Genomic DNA, 18,186 nt, shown 5'->3' on the forward strand with positions numbered 1-18,186 from the left:
TGCCCTGCACTATAGTAAAAAAACCAGATTTGTCCTACTGCCGTTTCCTTATCTGTACTCCTTAACAATACTGTAATGTACATACAATGTATATATAAAATGCAACTTGCAGGTCTATTCCTGGGTGTCACCACAGTCTTAGGGGATTCTAATTGAAATTACAAATAGATTAGGCAAAATAAATAAGTATTTTCAAAATCCTGAATTGTTCTGATTTTCAAAAATAAATATGAGAAATAGGAACAATCTGATTCATTCAAAATCTTTTTCTTATTGCATTGTAGCTCTGTTGTTTCCCATTTTCTATATTTTATTTTCATTCTCTAAATCCTTTGGATGGGATAGAACAAACTAATATCTTCCCAGACACAGATCCAACACAGATCCAGGAAGGATTAAAGTAGGCAACTCCCACTTCAATTTTGAACAACCAAAAAGGATAAATAACCTAGTCAACACATCCATTCATCAGTCACAATCTAATATAAATTTTACACAGGGAAAATAGCTGACTCTGAAAATGGGAAAAGTCACATGGCCTTGGTAATTCACTGGGATATTTTTATCTCTCAAGCAGTTGTCAAAATAAGCCACATTTGTGGTGGAATCATTACCTTTGTACTATTAGTAGGAAGTGCAAGTAAGAGTGTGTATTTGGCATCGAGAAAACTGGAATGGCCATGATGCTTCAGACTGCAGTGGACCAGCAGTCAAAGCAGGACCTGGAGTAAAGCAAGAGTTTATTTCTATAGTAATGGAAGCTTGATAGTTTTGCCAGACACACAGCTCTGAAGACATTGTATTTATAGCTCACATAAATTACCTCTGCCTCGAGAGAGGTAATTGATACTTTCTTTTTTTCCACTGTTCTTGAGGTATGCCATGTGTACCTGCAAATGCCTCATCAACTGCTTCAAGAAATTCTAGTGCTCCCCATAGCTGAGCCTACACAGATTCACAGTGCAGGAAACTCCCATGCATCTCTTCTAGTCTCTTTAAAGTTGTCTGTGAAGGCTGAAAGTGCAGGGAAGGTCAGAAACATAAGAAAAGGCTTTATTAACATTTTGTCAGGGAGGAAATATAAGAAATGAGGGAGAGATTATTGCAGAACTTGAAACAGACGTTGAATTGCTGATAAAAATCATGTCATTAATACTGAGATCTGAGACATGGACCTGCTGTGCTATGTGTCACATCTTTTAACACAAAGCTAAAATTTTGGTATTTATGGGTAACTCTGGAAGCATCATCAAAGAAAGGTCATTTATCACATATGCAATGTGAATTTTTGACAGAACGCATTCTAGCCCTGAAGAAGAAAGACCTCAACATCAAGATCTACGGCTTATAGTTTGAAAGTCGAACTATGTGGGAGGCAACATGCTATAACCTCATCTGAGAGGAGCAATTGAAGAGAGGTGGGAAGCAGACCCCTGGTATTCCCATAGTATCTGGATGTCTGGGGGTATTATCTTAAGATCCACATCTCCTGATGCTTGCTACTAACAAGGAATTTAGGTGCAGAAAATAAGGCCCGACACAATCCATGTGGATTGGTAAGCTTCAGAAAGGGCATGTAAGTTACCTCAGCTTTTCCAAGTACAAGGGAAAAACTGTTCAGGAAACTTGACAGCTGTTGCCAAGCTAAGTTCTGCTGTGATCCTGACAGAAAACAGATTTGCAAACATTTTCTGCTGTTGCATACTGTGTGAATCCCACTTCATGAAAAAGAAAGCTAAAAGTCATTAAAGGGGACTAATCTGCTCAGTATGCACCCTTGATGAAATACACTGCACAACTCCAGGGGATTTCTGTTCTCAGAATGAGATTAGAGTTGTGAATTTCCAAGACTTTCAAGGATATACGTTGTAAGTACTCCCAAAATGATTAGATTTAAGTCTCAAAACTCCCATGAAGCATACAAGAGATTCCTCTCAATTCTTTCTCCTTACAGGGCACCTAAAAATAACATATTTCTTGTATTTGTCTAATACTTCTTCTTTTAGAGCATTACTTCAAAAAAAAGTAGATTTGGGGTGTGGAGTATTACACTCAATACAGCTGTAATTCTGGTGGCAAAGCCTGATCTTGAGTAACATTCTAGGATTTTGATTTTCATTTTCAATTTTCCCACATCACTACAGCAGGAGACAGAAAATAGAAATAATTTCTTGACATGAATGATGCATTAGTGTGCTATTAACTAATTCAAGGTATAGAAATCTCAGGAGTAGACAAAAGAGCTCTATATTTTGAACTGAATTATCAGGGGTAGACTTTTGGGTCAGAGTCAATAAGTTTACATCTGAATCCATTAAAATTAGTACGAGGAGAACAATTAAAATTTGTCTGTGAGGCAGAGTACTACTCAGACTATTCCATCCCCAAAGCAAGGTCCTTACTAATCAAAAATTTCGAGGCAGGTTAGCGGAAAAATTCCACAAACTGCAACTTGTACACTAAATAAGTATGTAAACAATGCTTTTCCTCTCTTACACTCAGAAGAGCTGGGTTTGTGAATGAAAACCACATTCTACAAAGCTCTCCATTTGACCAGAAGAATTTTGCCTTTTGAATCTGAAAATAGAGATAAGGGGTTTTCTGCTCTAATTAGAGCTCCAAGGAAAAAGAACCAACATGTTTCTGACTTAATTGAGGAAATCAGTGAGGTTTTTTCCATTAAGATTGAATTTACTCCAATAAATTAAAATTACTAATACTTTAAGTTTTGCAGAAAATCCTGAAATCTCGAGGAGTGATTCCAACCTCTACTCTCTTTGCTGTGGCCTGATTTACATCAATATGAGCAAACAGATTGGGATCTGGTCATGAGACATGCATTTGTGCACAGCTCCCCATCTCTAAAGCATATGCTGATTCTTTTCAGGATGTGACATTACCTTTTAAGACATAATCCTAAAAAAGAAAACCACAGACTGCATTTTCAAAAACATCTTGGTGACATATTTTTTATCATAGAATCATAAAATGGTTTGGGTTGGAAGTAATCTTAAAGATCCTCTAATTCCAACATATCTGCTAAGTGCAGGGACATCTTTTACTAGACAGGTTGCTCAGATCTCCATCCAACATGACTTTGGATATTTCCGGGAATGGGACAATTTCATGGGTTAACCCATTCCAGTGCCTCACAAACCTCACAGTAAAGAATTTCTTCTCACTATCTAATCTAAACCTACTTGTTTCCAGTTTAAAGCCATCATCCCTTTCTTAGAACTAGATGTCCACGTAAAAAAGATCTCCTTCAGCTCTCTTGTAGGCCACTTCAAGTACTGGAAAGCTGGAATAAGGTCTCTCTGTAACCTTCTCTTCTACATACTGAACAAGCCTGTGAACTTGCTGAAGAAGCATTCAGCTCTATCACCAGTGGATATTACCACTGATAAAATGTTAAACAGAACTGGTCACAGTATTAAATCCTGGGGTACATCACTACTGCCTTTTTTCCAGCCAGACTTTTGCTGGTGATTACAACCTTCTGGGTCTGCCCGTTCCAAGAGATTTCATTTTGCCTCACTGTGCAAACCTGTATTGCATCAGTTGTACTGTAGGGATGTTATGGGAGAGTGTCAAAAACCTTACTGAAGTCAAGTCAGACCACAGGACCTCTTTGAAATTCTGAATTTTCAAATCAAAAGCAGAATTCATTCTTTCAAAAATTACTGTAAATAAGTAAACAAAGTGGGGAATTAAAAAATTATGGAAGATCCAGGATTTGTCTTCAGCTATGACTGTAAGCAAGACAGTTCATTGTTTGCCTTATTGTTAGTAGCAAGGCCACATATTTCTGCATTTGGCAGTACCTTTTTCTAGAATGAGACCCAAAAGTATTTTCCTCCAAAGAAACCTCACCATTCTTGATTAAATGTCAGATGTGCAAGGAAAGCACCACAATCTGCATGCTGGCTGGTTGTCTTTGGTGGGACCAGATGTGTCCTGGAATGTCCACCTCCTTGGAATATATGTATTATGCAGACCCCTACAGGGCCTGTAACTGATGATCACAGCTGATGGACCTGTGTATGTGCTCACATGCTCAGTGGCAGACACTTGGGATCACAATATATTCAAAGTTACTGCAGTAAAAGTAGCAACAACACTTCAACTGGTCCAGAAGGAATGTCTTTTTAGTTTACAAGTTAGGGGGATGCAATTAGCTCATCATGAGAGAAAAACATTGTCATTGTGCCTTTGCTGCAGGTTAAGTGTGTACACCAGAGACAATTACAATGGCTCATTGGTACATAACTGTAACCAGACTGTGATGCTCAGTCCAAAGACATCTAGGAAGTTTTGATGCCTTTTGTAAATTTATGTCATGTAAAAATACTAGATTTTGGTTACAAGTAACAGTTTTGTGCACGAATCACCAGGGCAAAACTGGGAGGACTGGCTGATGTATAGATGGCTATACGGTCACTCAAAAGTACCTGGATGGGCTAAAGAATTTGTCAGAGAGAAATCTTGTGGAGTTCAACATGAAGAAATGCAGAGCTCTACATTTGGGCAGGAATTATGCAGGGCACAGTATGCGCTGGAGGCTGGCTGGCTGGAACAGCTCAGCAGAGAAGGATCTGAGAGTCCTGGCAGACAACAAGCTGACTGTAACATAGTAAGATCTCACAGCAAAGGAGGCCAACAGACTCCTGGACAACACTATGACAAGCACTGTCAGCCTGTGGGGGGAGGAGATCTCTAAACACAACACATGCAATGCTACACCTGGAGTACTAGGTCTAATTCTGGGTTCCCCAGTACAAGAAAGGAACGGACTTAGTCCAGCAAAGGGCTGCAACTATGATGAGGGTTTTGGAGCATCTCTCACATGAGGACAGCTAGGAGAGCAGGGATTGTTCAGTCTAGGGAAGAGAATGCTCAGAGAGTGACCTTAGTCACGTGTATGGTTGCTGATGGGTGGGAATGAGTACAGAGCCAGGCTCTTAGCAGTGGTGCCCAAAACAAGTCATGAAACAATAACAAAAAATTTTAAAAACCCATGAGATTTAATCTCAAAACAGAGACACTGCTTTAGCTGACCCTGTGTGCTGATTTGACACTGCCTGGATTTTTGGTAGTGGGGGAGCACAGAAGTAGCTTCTGTGAGAAACTACTAGAAGCTTCCACCATGTCTAACAGAGCCAATCTCTGATGGCTCTGATGATGGACATGCTGCTTCCCCAGTTAGAGAGGTTGGTAACATCTCTGTGATGACATATTTAAGAAGAAAATCAAAACAGCATGTGCACAGTTTTTTTCCAGTGGTGGCGATGAGCCGTGGCTGCCGCCACCTCGATGCAGCACACGGCCTGCAGGCCTTGCCAGCCTGGCCTCCCCTAGCCAGCCACGCTGCAGGCAGAAGGACAGAGGGGAGGGTGGTGCTGGTGGCTTCCCCTTCCCGGCACCCTGCACCAAGACAGACATCAAACAGGCCACCACTGCCCCTGCGATGGCGCTGGGGGCGCCTGGCCAGCAGTGGAAACGTGACGAGCAACTCCCCGACTTGGAACCTAGACAAGATCAACCTCTCGGCGCTGCGGGATCCTGCAGGGATCTTGCACTTGGTAGAACTCATTGACAACGGTACTGCAAGGAGCAGTTTTTCTTCTAATCAGAGAAGATGAGGAAGTGAGAACATAAGGGGAAAAACAGCATGGTGACACCACGGCCAGTGGAAAAACGGACTGGGGGGAGGTGCTCCAAGTGCCAGAACTGAAATGAGGACTATGGTGAAACAAACTGTCCCCCTGTAATGCATGAAGTCCATGGGGGATGCAGACATTTCACTCGCAGCCCATGGGAAAAGTGCTCATGCCAGAGTGGGTGGATGTTGTAGGGGGCTGTGATCCATGGGAAACTGGGATAGAGAGAGAAGGACCCCACTTCCAGAGACAGAGAGAGAGAGGGCCCTTGCTTCCAAACTAGAGCAGCCTGTCCTTAGAGGATTGCACCCCATGGATGGGTGACCCATGCCACAACAGTTTTGGGAAAAGTGTTTGCCCGTGGGAGGGACCCCTCAGCATAGCAAAGACTCCTTTTGAGTGAACAGAAGATCTTGAGTGATGAACTGACCAAAACTCCCATGTCCTGTCTTCCTGTGCTGCTGGGAAGGAAGGAAGGCCTGGCAGAGGAAAAGGTTTTTTAAAGGCTTATTTTACTTCTCATTATCCTCCTCTGACTCTGTTAATAATGAATTTATCTTACACCTTTAAATTTGAACCCGATTATCCCTTAGAGTATTTTTTCTCCCAGTTGTTACTTTAACTCATGAGCCCTAAGTTGAATTTCTTTTTCCCTCTCCTCTGCCCAACTATAATAGAAGAGCATGAGTGAACAATTTCTGTGGCTGTCTGGTGTTTAGCCAGTATCAAACCATGACACTCTGCATGGGTACTGGATTAGATAGTTTCAAGAGATCCCTTCCAACCTCAATCATTCTGTATGACTCTGTACAAAAGAAAAAAAATTACTAGTATGCTTCATAATCATTCGCAGGTTTGCTTATTAAATTCAAATGTGCATTTCTGATGCTTGGAAGGTTAACATAGCTATTTTAAAAGAGGCAGTAACTCACCAACATCCCAAGGACAGATACGGGTGAATAGTGAAAATCATAATGCACAGACATTTGTGGTTCATTTGCAAAGCCCTATATACTCTATTGAAGCAGCTTCTGTTTTTATGCATCTTGTTTCCTTTCTCTTGCCTAAAATCCTAATATAAAAGTGTAGAAAAAATATGCCCTTACTTTCTACAGGAATTGGATATGCCAAGGTCAGAATCAGAGCAGTCTCACCATGAGATGCTCTGATTCTGACCTTGGCATATCCAATTATACAGTCATTCCTGTATTTGACTGTAATCTGCAATCTGTAAAATCCAAGCTTCTATTACTACTTACAAATGCAGTTTGTGCATAGTGGAACATTATACATTAAGAAAGCACAGTATTTTTTAACAGGATGATTCTTGTTTCCCCTTCAAGTGCTGGACAGGGATAGATTTAATAAATAATTCATTTCACGATTATTCTAATGACCTAATTTATTTCTGAAGACATGGGCTCAACTTCACTCACAAATAAAAGCTTGTTCAAAAAAGAAATATGTTTGTCTTATCTTGGCAGCACAGACTAAGGTTCTCCTCTCCTTTACACACCAATAACTGTTCAACCTCCTTTCACTCCTTTGGACACAGTCCTTGACTACTTTGTGTCATCATTTCTCACTCTGCCTTTGGCAGCTTTCTGTTCAGGATCTTGCAGCTCTCGACATTCTCCATTTCAGTTCTAACACTGGGTTCCTCTCATCCTGTATTACAGATATGCTCAAAAGGCCTTGACAGCTTCCTTTAAGAACTTTCTGTCACAGACCCTTTTTGGTGTGAGCTGCTGTGAAGTTAGTGATATTTTTAGCTATAAATTTTGGGGAGTTTGAAAGTTTGTATTTAATATCCTATTCTTGAATTCATTTTCATAACATGATCAAAATTCTCCTTTTATTTTATGATCACAACATTCTCTCCTTTTCTTTAGTCAAATGCCTGATGCCTTTTCACTAATATCTAACCAATCAACAAACACCTGGACATGAACATGTTGTCAAAACAGAGGTTTTGTGGAGATGAAAAGGGACAGTATAGTTACCAATATGTCTTGATTCGCAGCAAGAAGGTGAAAGTAAATAGTTATAATCCTTGCACCCTCAACAAAAACTTAAAGAATGAAGAAAAGTTTGCTTGGCTATTGCTTTTTTGAAAAAAGTTATTTCTAAGGAAAGGCTGTTTGACATTTCAGTTCTGACTCTTTGCTTTGGGTTTTCTCCACCAAATCTTTCAAAAGTTTTCCTTGCAGGTGAACTGTTAGCAAATTCTAGCATTCAGGGTTCCAGCCAGCAGCTTGCTTGCTTTTCCCAGAAGATGGAAGCTTTGCTTTTCCTTCCATTACCCCTTCCTGGCCACACAGAACTTGCTTGGTTCAAAGGAGTTTTCAGTTTTGGGGAAGTACAAAGTTAAACTCATAGAAGTGAACTCATAGAAATATTCAGTGAATTCTAGAACTCATGCAAGGTACCTCATGGAAGTTTGCTGAGACCAAGGAAGTATATGTCAGGAATGTCCTCTTTTTGTGACAGTAGGTTATGAGATCAGCTCTCCTTTGCTTGTGAAATGGCATCACGAGACTACTTACAACAGTTAACTCTGTACCTCAGAATAAGTAGGTGCAGCTTTGAGCTTGCAATTTGTAACTGCTTAACCCACTGCTGAAAATTAGGAGAGATATAAGAATCTATAATTTGCAAAGTTATTAGCTCACAGCTCTATATAATATCCCAGATAACAGTGTTAATCCTTTCAAATCTTTTCTCATTCTCATTATATACAGAAATAACTTAATCTAAAGGTATGAAATTGGTATTTCCCAGTATAGACTTCCATCAGGTTGTTTTTAGGGGTTATTTCCTTTTGAAAGAAAGCTAACCCACAATGATAACCCTGTAAGATAACAATACATTTTCAGTCATACCTGTGATCATACTTGATATGATTAATGGCAGAATGATGAGTTTGAGCATTCTCATCAGCAGTTCCCCAGGAAATGCAAAGTAGACCTTATCCAAGTTAGACAGCTTGCCATATTCCCGTACCAGCACACCAATTCCAATACCTAAAAAGGACATAAAAATGTTATACAAATTAGATGTAATTTACAGTAGAGACATGTGAGACATGGAGAAAAAATAGCAGAACAAAAAGAGCAAGCAATAAACATATTTTCACAGCTATGGTAGAACTTCTAAAGCAAATCAGATAAGAGATATTTCCTTTTCTAATGATAAGCAAAGTAGTAACACATAATTTTGAAGTTGCAGAATGTCTTCAGGTATGTCTTTGGAAAAATCTGTTTAGGTGGTTTGATTATCAGTCTAGTCCAGTACTGACTCTTTACCCACCTTCGCTAGTGCCAGAAGACTTATAGTTGGTATTAAAAAAATCAATGGACTATATAAACACTACCAAACAATAAATAAAGATGGTGACATAAATACTTCAGATGATTTCCATTGGTGAAAATAAGCCTACCCAGCAGCGCCACTTTCAATAATTGCTGTTCTACATAATTAGGAAAGAGTGTGACTGTAATCACTAAATTAATTTAATAACTTCCAGGAAACAGATCAACAAAAATACACTCCGCTCATTTCACAACACAAATACCAGACTATAAATTCAATCAGTGATTGAGCCATGGTGCAAGGCACCTTTATACATCCTCTTATCTTTAGATTACATGAATTATCAGTTAGTTCTCACTTCTGAGATAGATCATGGATAAGAGCTCTACCAAAAGCAAAAAAATCATAGGCCAAAACACAAAATTCTTCAGTTTGACAGGAAATATCTTCATTTTCCATTCCTACATGATTTTCAAATTAAAATGACTGTTATAAGAAATGTGTTCTTCAGTGTCTAAAAAACCACCAGAACTGTTGCTTCACATATGAGCTTTGTGCTAAAGATTTCTATCAAGGTGTAATCTCTGCCAGTGAATACAGACAGTTTAAATTCCTTGGAGCAATCTTGAATCTTAACAGCCTTGAAGATATTTGCAATATTATGCAAATGACCTTGATTAATGAATGATAAGACACAATGATCTCTAATCTAGGGACTGAATTAGATGGGTTGAAAATATTTACTCTGCACTTTTAGATAAGCCCAAGTGAGATAAAATTCCACTTGTAAACGCTTACATGAATTGAAGTTAGTTGCTAAGACTTTGATCCTGAAAGCACTAGAGTAAACAGCTGAATCTAACCACACAGGTAATCTCCATGTCTTCAGACCATTCATGAAACTCAGGGTAGACATTTGCTTAAACTGCAGCAAGACTGAACTCCATGTTTACGGCTAGCAGTGTAATGCCACTTTACTTTGATCAGGTATGACTAGGACACATTCTAACGTCTGCCTTTCATTCGATATGGTGACCGTCCTATTTGACCAGATGGAATTCTGATCCTTGTATATTCAGCAGGATTGCTACCAGGTAGAAAGATTCACCCTTGTTTTCAATCTTGAGAGTTCTGTCTTTCACTTCTTAGTATTTCACTACAAAAACTTCCCATATGCTCTCAAAATTATAGCAGGGTTGATTTTCCATCTCTAGATTTATACCTGTTCTGTTTGATTTTTTTTTTGAGGATATTATTTATCTAATAACAATATCTGAGAATACAGTTCCAACAATTTCTTCAAATTACATTACTGCTCTCAATTCCTTATTCATGGAATTTCTTTACCAGACAGAGCATTTAAATCCACATTAACTTGTGTAGTATGCCAAACTACAGTAAAATTCAGCTACCTTTTAAGTGCAGTAAGCATCTAGCATATGCTGCTTGAATATATCATGGGAATATAAGAAATTCTATTTTGTAACAATAACAAGAGAAGATTAGAAATTTAGGAGAATAGACCCACTTTTGTACTGGAAATGGACATATACAGAATTTTTTAATCCTCACCTCAATAACCAAGCTAAACTTGGGAATTTCTCCTGGGAATTATAATGCACAAAAAGAAGTGTGGTCCAGCATAAACATATTTCACATGGTAACCACTACTTTTAACATCAAATTGATCACAGCAGCCATAAGTAGAGACAGACTTATAAAAATCTCAGTTTCTCTAAATGAATGCTACTGATAACTCCATTATTTCTGAAATTAAAATGGTAAATTACTTTTGGCATCCTTAAAATACACTATAGTCTGCAAAGTTGCTTCTATATATTAGCATTCAATAATAATAATAATAATAATAATAATTATTATTATTATTATTATTACTACTACAACTTATGAAATAATTTACTTCTACTTTTTGAACAAAACATCATTTTTCCTACTTGCCCTCTTCCTCCTTCCTTCTCAACCACTCCACCTTTCTTCTCGTCCATGATAAACTGGTTTTATTTATTTTCCATCTCTTCTCTTTGTTTTTCCTTCTTGTCCACATGGTTAAGTCAGGTTATGATTTTTACCACAAGAGAAATCCTTTACTTACAGCTCAATGACTTATACTGCTTAAGCTCTAGATTTCTGCAATACTGGGCAGATGTGAAGAATGATGGTGGAATAAACTGTACAATCCTGTATCTTTAATTTTTTAAGGAAAATATATCCTTGTAACTGTGCATAGTACAGCACATGCTGTATAGCATGGTGTCTACATTTCCTCTACCAGCTGCCACGAAGACAGCAAGTAAAAGGTGCAGCCTGGGTCCCTGGGATTGTGATGCACAATGAAGGCCACAGGACAATTCTCCTGTCTGAACCTATATGAAACAACACATGCCCTAACTCCTTCTTACTGTTCTTCCAGGTAGAACGTTAAGCTTTTTATAAGCTTGGTAACAGAGAGAAAATCCTTCAAAGAAAGGGTATAAATACAGACCAAGCAAAGCAAAGGACGGGGATGAGAAGAACAAGAGAAGAAAAACAGCAGAAAAAAAATCACTGAATATAAGCACACCAAGTGACACCTGCTGGCCCCCATCTTTCAGGGAGTCACAGCTTAAAAAGCTAGAGGGAATGTTTCCTCTCTGTAGGATGAGCTATTCTTTACTGTGTTACCCAGAAAAAGGGGAGCAGAAAGTGCTGCAAGGGGTTAGCTAGCATGTGCAACAGGCTCCACTGTATGTAGCAGTAGATCCACCACATCTACCAAGCCTGAGGCTTTACAGGACCTAGGAGATGATGTCTGTGTGCAATAAGGTGGCAGAATCAGTCTGGCCTGTGCATACATGTTCAGTGATTAGGCAAATAGTTCAGAAAATTAGGCAAAATGTGTCTTGAGAGACCATAATGTTGAGGTTTCCGCAAAATTACTTCTGTGACATCTGGGTATCTGGTGAACAGTAATTTATTGCATCTCATCTTTGTCTGGAGTGTCTCTTTGCATATTGCTATTCCTTCTGAAATGCTGTCTAAATTCTTTGTATGGGAACCATTATAGGGCTACTACATTCTTCTTCACATACCTTGCTGAAGTTCATGACACAGATTTGGAAATTAGTAAAAAGACATCCACACACTCTGCTCAGAAAATTCACATAATCTCTGGGCTCAGTTATACTACCATACATGGGGTATGTCATAGATTGTCCTACAGCTATTGTAAACTTTTAAAAATGTGCTGGCCATTCAACAGCCCGGTAAGCAACCTTTCATGGAGAACATTTACAATTTTTCAGGAAGTGATAACTAAACCTGGAAGCCTTTTTTGTATAATTATGTGAGGTCAACAAAATACAGATTTTGAATTTGGACCCTGAGTATTTGAATCTGTTCAGGACATGCAGTATGACATTACTGTACTTATTTGCTTTACATCAGTACCATTGTGGGTTAGTTGCTCTTCAGAACCTAATTACATCCCTGATAAGAAGATGGCATGATAGCATGCCCCTATACTTTCTTTACCTTCACAGGCAGAACAACTCACAATTTAGAAACTGATAACCAAGGTCCACACATAGACATGCCTGCTTCTATTTCTCATTGAAAGAAAAATATAAAACAGAAAAAATGTTATCTAACAGATAGGACTCCCTCATATTATCTACATTCATGGATGAGAACACTGGTTTGGGACGCATAGTTTTAACTGACAGGGAGTTCTTCATCAGTGCATATGACGCTGAAAAAGCAGCACATCACCTTCACCTCCCACTGACTTAATTATGTGAATGGTCCTTAGGAAGGAACTGCAAAGACAATGAGAAAAGGAATCCAGCATGTATTTTTGTAGAACTAATAATCTGTTTTGTAAAATGATCTGTTCTGTAGTACACATAGTGCTCTGAAAAAAAAAAAACACAAAAACGGTGGTATTTATTTTTCCTGTTTTCTTAAAATTTTGTAGTATGGAAATTCCTTTTCACTAAAGCAGAGTTGGTGACCCTGGCTAATGCTGATAGACAGTGTGAGAATTATAGGGTTTCTTCTTTGACACAGCACTGAAAGAAGAAAAAAAAAGTCACATTGTTTAAGCCTGGTATTATTTAGTATCTATTGTGCTATTAACTAAGTGATTAAGCTCTTCATAATTTCACATTATATAATGCACACAAGTGACAGACTAAAACACAATTACTTCTATCATTTTGGTTAGTTTTAATTGGATTAACTTCACAGCAGATGATTCATGGAACTGAAAAGGCTAGCAAACAAAGTTTGCTGACTTGCTTCAAAAACAATGCAAAATATTCAATATAACATGTCAACTTGCAGCACAGGCAGGAAAGATTTTTTTCAGTGTGATACATGCTCAGTCCTTTAGTAATATTTTATAAATCAATTTTGTATGCTCTCTCCATAGAGTTTCTCTTACCACTGGCAGTCTCTTAGTGCCAAGAAACACAGTGCCAGCTGTAGAACACTAAAAGAGAGGGTGTGGAAGAATATATTACTAATGCTTATAAACATATTATTTCAGCTCTTTTTGCATTATTTTTAATATTTACTAATGTTACACACTTTTTACTAATGTTACACTCTACTTTACAATGTACCTTCCAATAAACATACTGATGTTGATTGAAAAAAAGAAGATTCTTAGAAAACCACTAAGATACAGAATTTCAGGGGTATAATTACATGGCAACTAATCTTAACTCTCTGGTTGCAAGTGTTAACCAGACTACCAGCTTGCTTACAAAGACATGTGAAGAAAAGTTCTCTTAGAAATCTTCCAGAAGAAAGTTTCCATACCAGTTTTTGGTTTACTGAAGAGTATTTAGTAGCAATGTATGAGAATATATGCTTTTCTCTGCCTTAGTGGGCCCCCTGATGCTCTCGGGTTATCCTGTTGAGGGTGCAGTGGTTGTAAATTCCTTCACACAAGTAAAACACATTGTCATCTGACTGCAGTGTGAGAAAAGTTCAGGTAGGCAGTGACTCCCTGTGAGGGACCTTCAGGAATGAAGGCAAAGTGGAGTGCTGGCCAGAGGGGGAAAATCAGCATCTCCAGTGTGAGTGTACTCCGTTTACTCGCAGTAGTTTTGAAGTCTACTGCAAACAGAAAACCCATGTAACTCCTGCTACTTTCCTGCTACTTTCCAGGAGCCTGGAACAGGTCTAGTAACAGTAATAACTGCCTGTAGCAGTCACCGCTAAGGAAGAGCAGCCTCTCTGCTAGGCAGCCCTGCACAAGGCAACACCTCACCCTTAATCAAACCAAGGGCAGTAAGTTCACTCAGCCAGGAAAACAGAAATATTCTATGGCTATAAAACAGCTATTTTCCTGCGACTACATGACCACAGTTCTGCTGAATCTAAACCAGTACTCCCTCCAAACATGTAGAGAGCTAAACAGATTATTTGATTATTTAACTATGTCTCCTATTGGACTCTGCTTTCTTCTGGCTTTCCTCTCCTTTATCCAAACAGATTGTAGGGGAATTCCACCTGTACATATCTTCCAAATATCTTCCACGTGCAGATGCAACTTCTTCCAGAGAAAGCAAAAGAAAAAAAAAAACCACTGCTCAAGGAACAAGAAAAACCTTACAATTGTGCTTCATCTAGCTAGAACTCTTGTACAGAATTTACCACTGTAAAAATAAACTAAGTTGTACAAGAGATAAAATTATTTTCACAGTTTTTCAACAAACTTGTTGACTTGTTATGCTTGTGAAGTTCTGTGCTTACAATCTAAACATAACAAATCTATTTATTTTATAAACAAGGTTATGTCATAAATTAAACAATCTGGGGAAAATGCAACTCTTTCCCAGCAGCTACACACCCTACATTTCTTCATGAATTTGGGTGTGTTCTGGTGAAAGCACCTGCTCTGTTGGGAAATACTGTGTGAAACTCATTAAGGTTTCAGGAAAAATTAATTCAGTGTTGAAAACACACAAGCCTACCTTTTGAAAGGAGATGAAAGAGATTAGTTTGCCCACTAGGGATAAGTGAGGTAGAAATATAGAAAATGGCTTAATACTAGAGATGGAACAATATTTTAATTATTGGATGCATAGTGAAGCTGAATACATTTATACAGGAAATTGCAAGGCTTTCAACCATCATATTGAAGAATACAGCTTCCTAGGAGGATATACAGCACCAAATAGCCTATCCAGCTTTAAGATGGAGCATGATATGTAACAGAATTTTATCTACAATGGTGTAACCTGAAGCAGCAGAGGCTAGATATGATAGCCCAGGAGGTATCCTTCTATCTCATATTCCTGTGTTTTACAGTAAAATTGAAAGGTAACCTGACAACAGTACTTGTCTTTCTTCTTTTGCAGACCTCCCTTATGACACCTTTCAGATATCAGTTCTAAAACCATTACCCTTCTCCTTCATCTCATCCATCAATGTCGTGTAAGCCTGCTTTTTTTATCCAGACATGTATAGGTCTTACTATTTCCATAATGTCTCCAAATGCACTACATTTTATAAAGCATTTAGACCCTCTTCTCAGTCATTTCAGAAATTCATGTCCTCCAGTTTTAGCATCTAATGTTTTGCTTATATGGCCTAACACACTATAGCACCACTGGCACCATCACAATGCCACACACACACACACACACAAACACCTAATTTCTCACCCTTCCTTGTAAAAGCCCACTGCTCTTCTGTTCTCTTTCCACAATCTTTGCTTGCTGTCCTAAAGCTGTGTAAGCACCTTTGAACACGGATAGCCCGATAGACACTAGCTCAGTTAGAAAAATCAGGAAAAATGCATCTTCATTTAAGACCCCCAAAACACAAAAGAAACCAAATGGTTGGCAGTGGTATAAGAAAGGTGAAAGGCTAGTAACTGGAAATATCTGCCAGATTCTGGCCCTTGTTATTGCTTCTTTGATGAGAGAGGACAGTAAACAGGACATTCTGTTCTAGCTTGCCCCTTGCTGAAAGAGCAATGGAATGATTATGACTAAGATAAGCAGCTGGAAAGGCAATTTAGTGGACACTAAAGATAGACAGATAGTACCATGCAGAAACATTGTTATTCTGAAACTGAGGAACACATCAGAACATTGAGAAATCTGATATATGACCCAGAAAATTAGCTCAGATTAAGCAAGGCCAGGTTGTTTGCCCTTCCAAAAACATGCAAGGACCATGACATTTGAAACACTAACTCCAGTACAGCCCTTATCTTCAGATGTGATACAGATGTGATACAGATGTGTTCTCACTGCACAAGATAATGCTGTGGGACTCTAAGTACAAACGTCTTGCACAAATCCTATGAGGCATTTGTGGAAAAAAAAATTCTGAACAGCACAACTGTTGTTTGTGTGTAGTGTCAACCTAAACATGATCTTTTCTTGATGGGGTAAATAAGATGAAAGCGTCTTTATTCTTTGTTTCTAAAATGTAAATATAAAAGAAGAAAAAATTGCTAATACAGCAATTACACTGTCGTATCTTCCCTTAAATAATATTGGGAAACTGGACACAGTAAATATTTTGCTGATACTAATATTGGTGTTCTTGCTTCAAATGTAAAAATAATACTGGTAGACTTTGGCAGTTTGGGGACTTTGCAGAGTGTATACTGACATTTGGCTCACTCTTTCCAAAGATATAAAAATTCATCTCTAGTGATAGTTTCACTTCACTCACATAAAGTGAAACCCAGAGACTGTGATAAAACAAATAATAGAATAGGAAAACTTTATATGCCAGAAGAAGTAATAAAAGTTGGGTTTTCTTTGCTTCAAAGCACTTCAAGACCAAAAGAGGCATCATGCTTAACTTCAATCACCTTGAATTCTTTCACTGGCTGACTTCCTGGCTTAGACTGTTTTTGATCCTCAGTGGTATGTGAAAGTCTCAGATGAAATTATTTGTAATTCTGCATTTTGCTTTCCATTGTTAAAATTAAAATCAGACATTTTCTCAGAATTGCTGTGTTTTGTACATTTCTGAAGAGATCCCATCCTATATGAAACTGTTGGCAAGTGTTACAGAGAAACACAGGCCTAAGAATAATCACTGTCTAGAGAGGCATAAGAAGTCACAAGTATCATCTATGCTGTTCTGAGGCACAGCAAGAAGAAAACAGTATTCTTTTAAATTTCCATGATACCACAGTTGATTCAAGATATCTGGTCTTCATTTTCTATAAATTCCAAATTAATAAAATACTATGCTTCAGAATTCAAGAAAGGAATTGAATGCTTGGCTTACTAACTGTACTTGTCAGAAACAAAACAATAATTCTTTTGTTTTATTATATTCCTCTTAGCTTCCCTCCTGCTGGTTCTGCTGGTGTATTTCAAGAGACTATAAATCTGCTTCATTGCTTGGAACGTTACCACTGTATTCTACAAGCAAGAAGCAGTACTGAAGACAGCCTAAACTAAGCTAATAGGCCATTTTGGTAAGGGTACATGGAGGGAGAAATGGAAAATGGTGAAATCTTACCTCATATCAAGAATGGGCTTTTGCTATTTAAATTGTATTTGCCAAAGACAGAAGAAACTTACTTTCAGAAAGGCTTTATAGGTCTTTGGGGTTTAGAGGCTGCAGTCTACATTTGCATAAGAAACTCAGGAATATGGTGAGCTTGCTGGATTCATGTGGCCTTCTGCATAGGGACAGGTCATCAACAGAGTGACAGGTTCTAACTATTCTGTTGTCTTCTTCACCCTTTGAGACATTCATTCTTGTAAGAATGCACTGGTGGGCTTCCAGTAATGCAGAACTACTGCTACTAAAACCAGCTGTCAAGTCCCCCGATACAGAGGGAGCATAGCTTTTCATTTAGTAGGTGTGAATGCACCTGACTTGTCTAGAAACAAATATTCCTATAGTAAGACAACACTACTTAATTTTATAATATAAAAGAATAACTTCCATTAATATTATAGAGAATAAAGGCATATAAACTGCTAGGGGGATATCATAAAACACAAAACAGAATATTCAGAGGCTCCTGCACTTTCCAAATACTGCCAAATCACTATAGTCACAACACTAAAAGTTTCTGCAGTGCTGGTGTTACAACAGGAACTATGCATATTTTAATCGACCTCTCAGTTGTGAGGAGAAAAAGAGCTCTGATGTGAGCCCAAATCTTTCAACAATAGAACTGCACAAGCAAAGCATCTCATCCTGCGGAGGCTGAATAAATTCA

The 18,186-nt window shown here is 38.3% G+C and overlaps 1 protein-coding gene across 1 annotated transcript in view; it reads right to left on the reverse strand.

Annotated features, from left to right (window-relative positions):
- Window positions 1-18,186, reverse strand: part of SLC1A1 (solute carrier family 1 member 1) — a 49,845-nt gene that overhangs the window by 27,750 nt on the left and 3,909 nt on the right. The window contains exon 2 of the mRNA XM_062512593.1: window positions 8,543-8,683. Within this exon, the coding sequence (XP_062368577.1) occupies window positions 8,543-8,683 (141 nt within the window). The remainder of the gene's footprint in view (window positions 1-8,542; window positions 8,684-18,186) is intronic.

The sequence above is a fragment of the Cinclus cinclus genome, chromosome Z (genome assembly GCF_963662255.1).
Source record: "Cinclus cinclus chromosome Z, bCinCin1.1, whole genome shotgun sequence".
Lineage (NCBI taxonomy): Eukaryota > Metazoa > Chordata > Aves > Passeriformes > Cinclidae > Cinclus > Cinclus cinclus.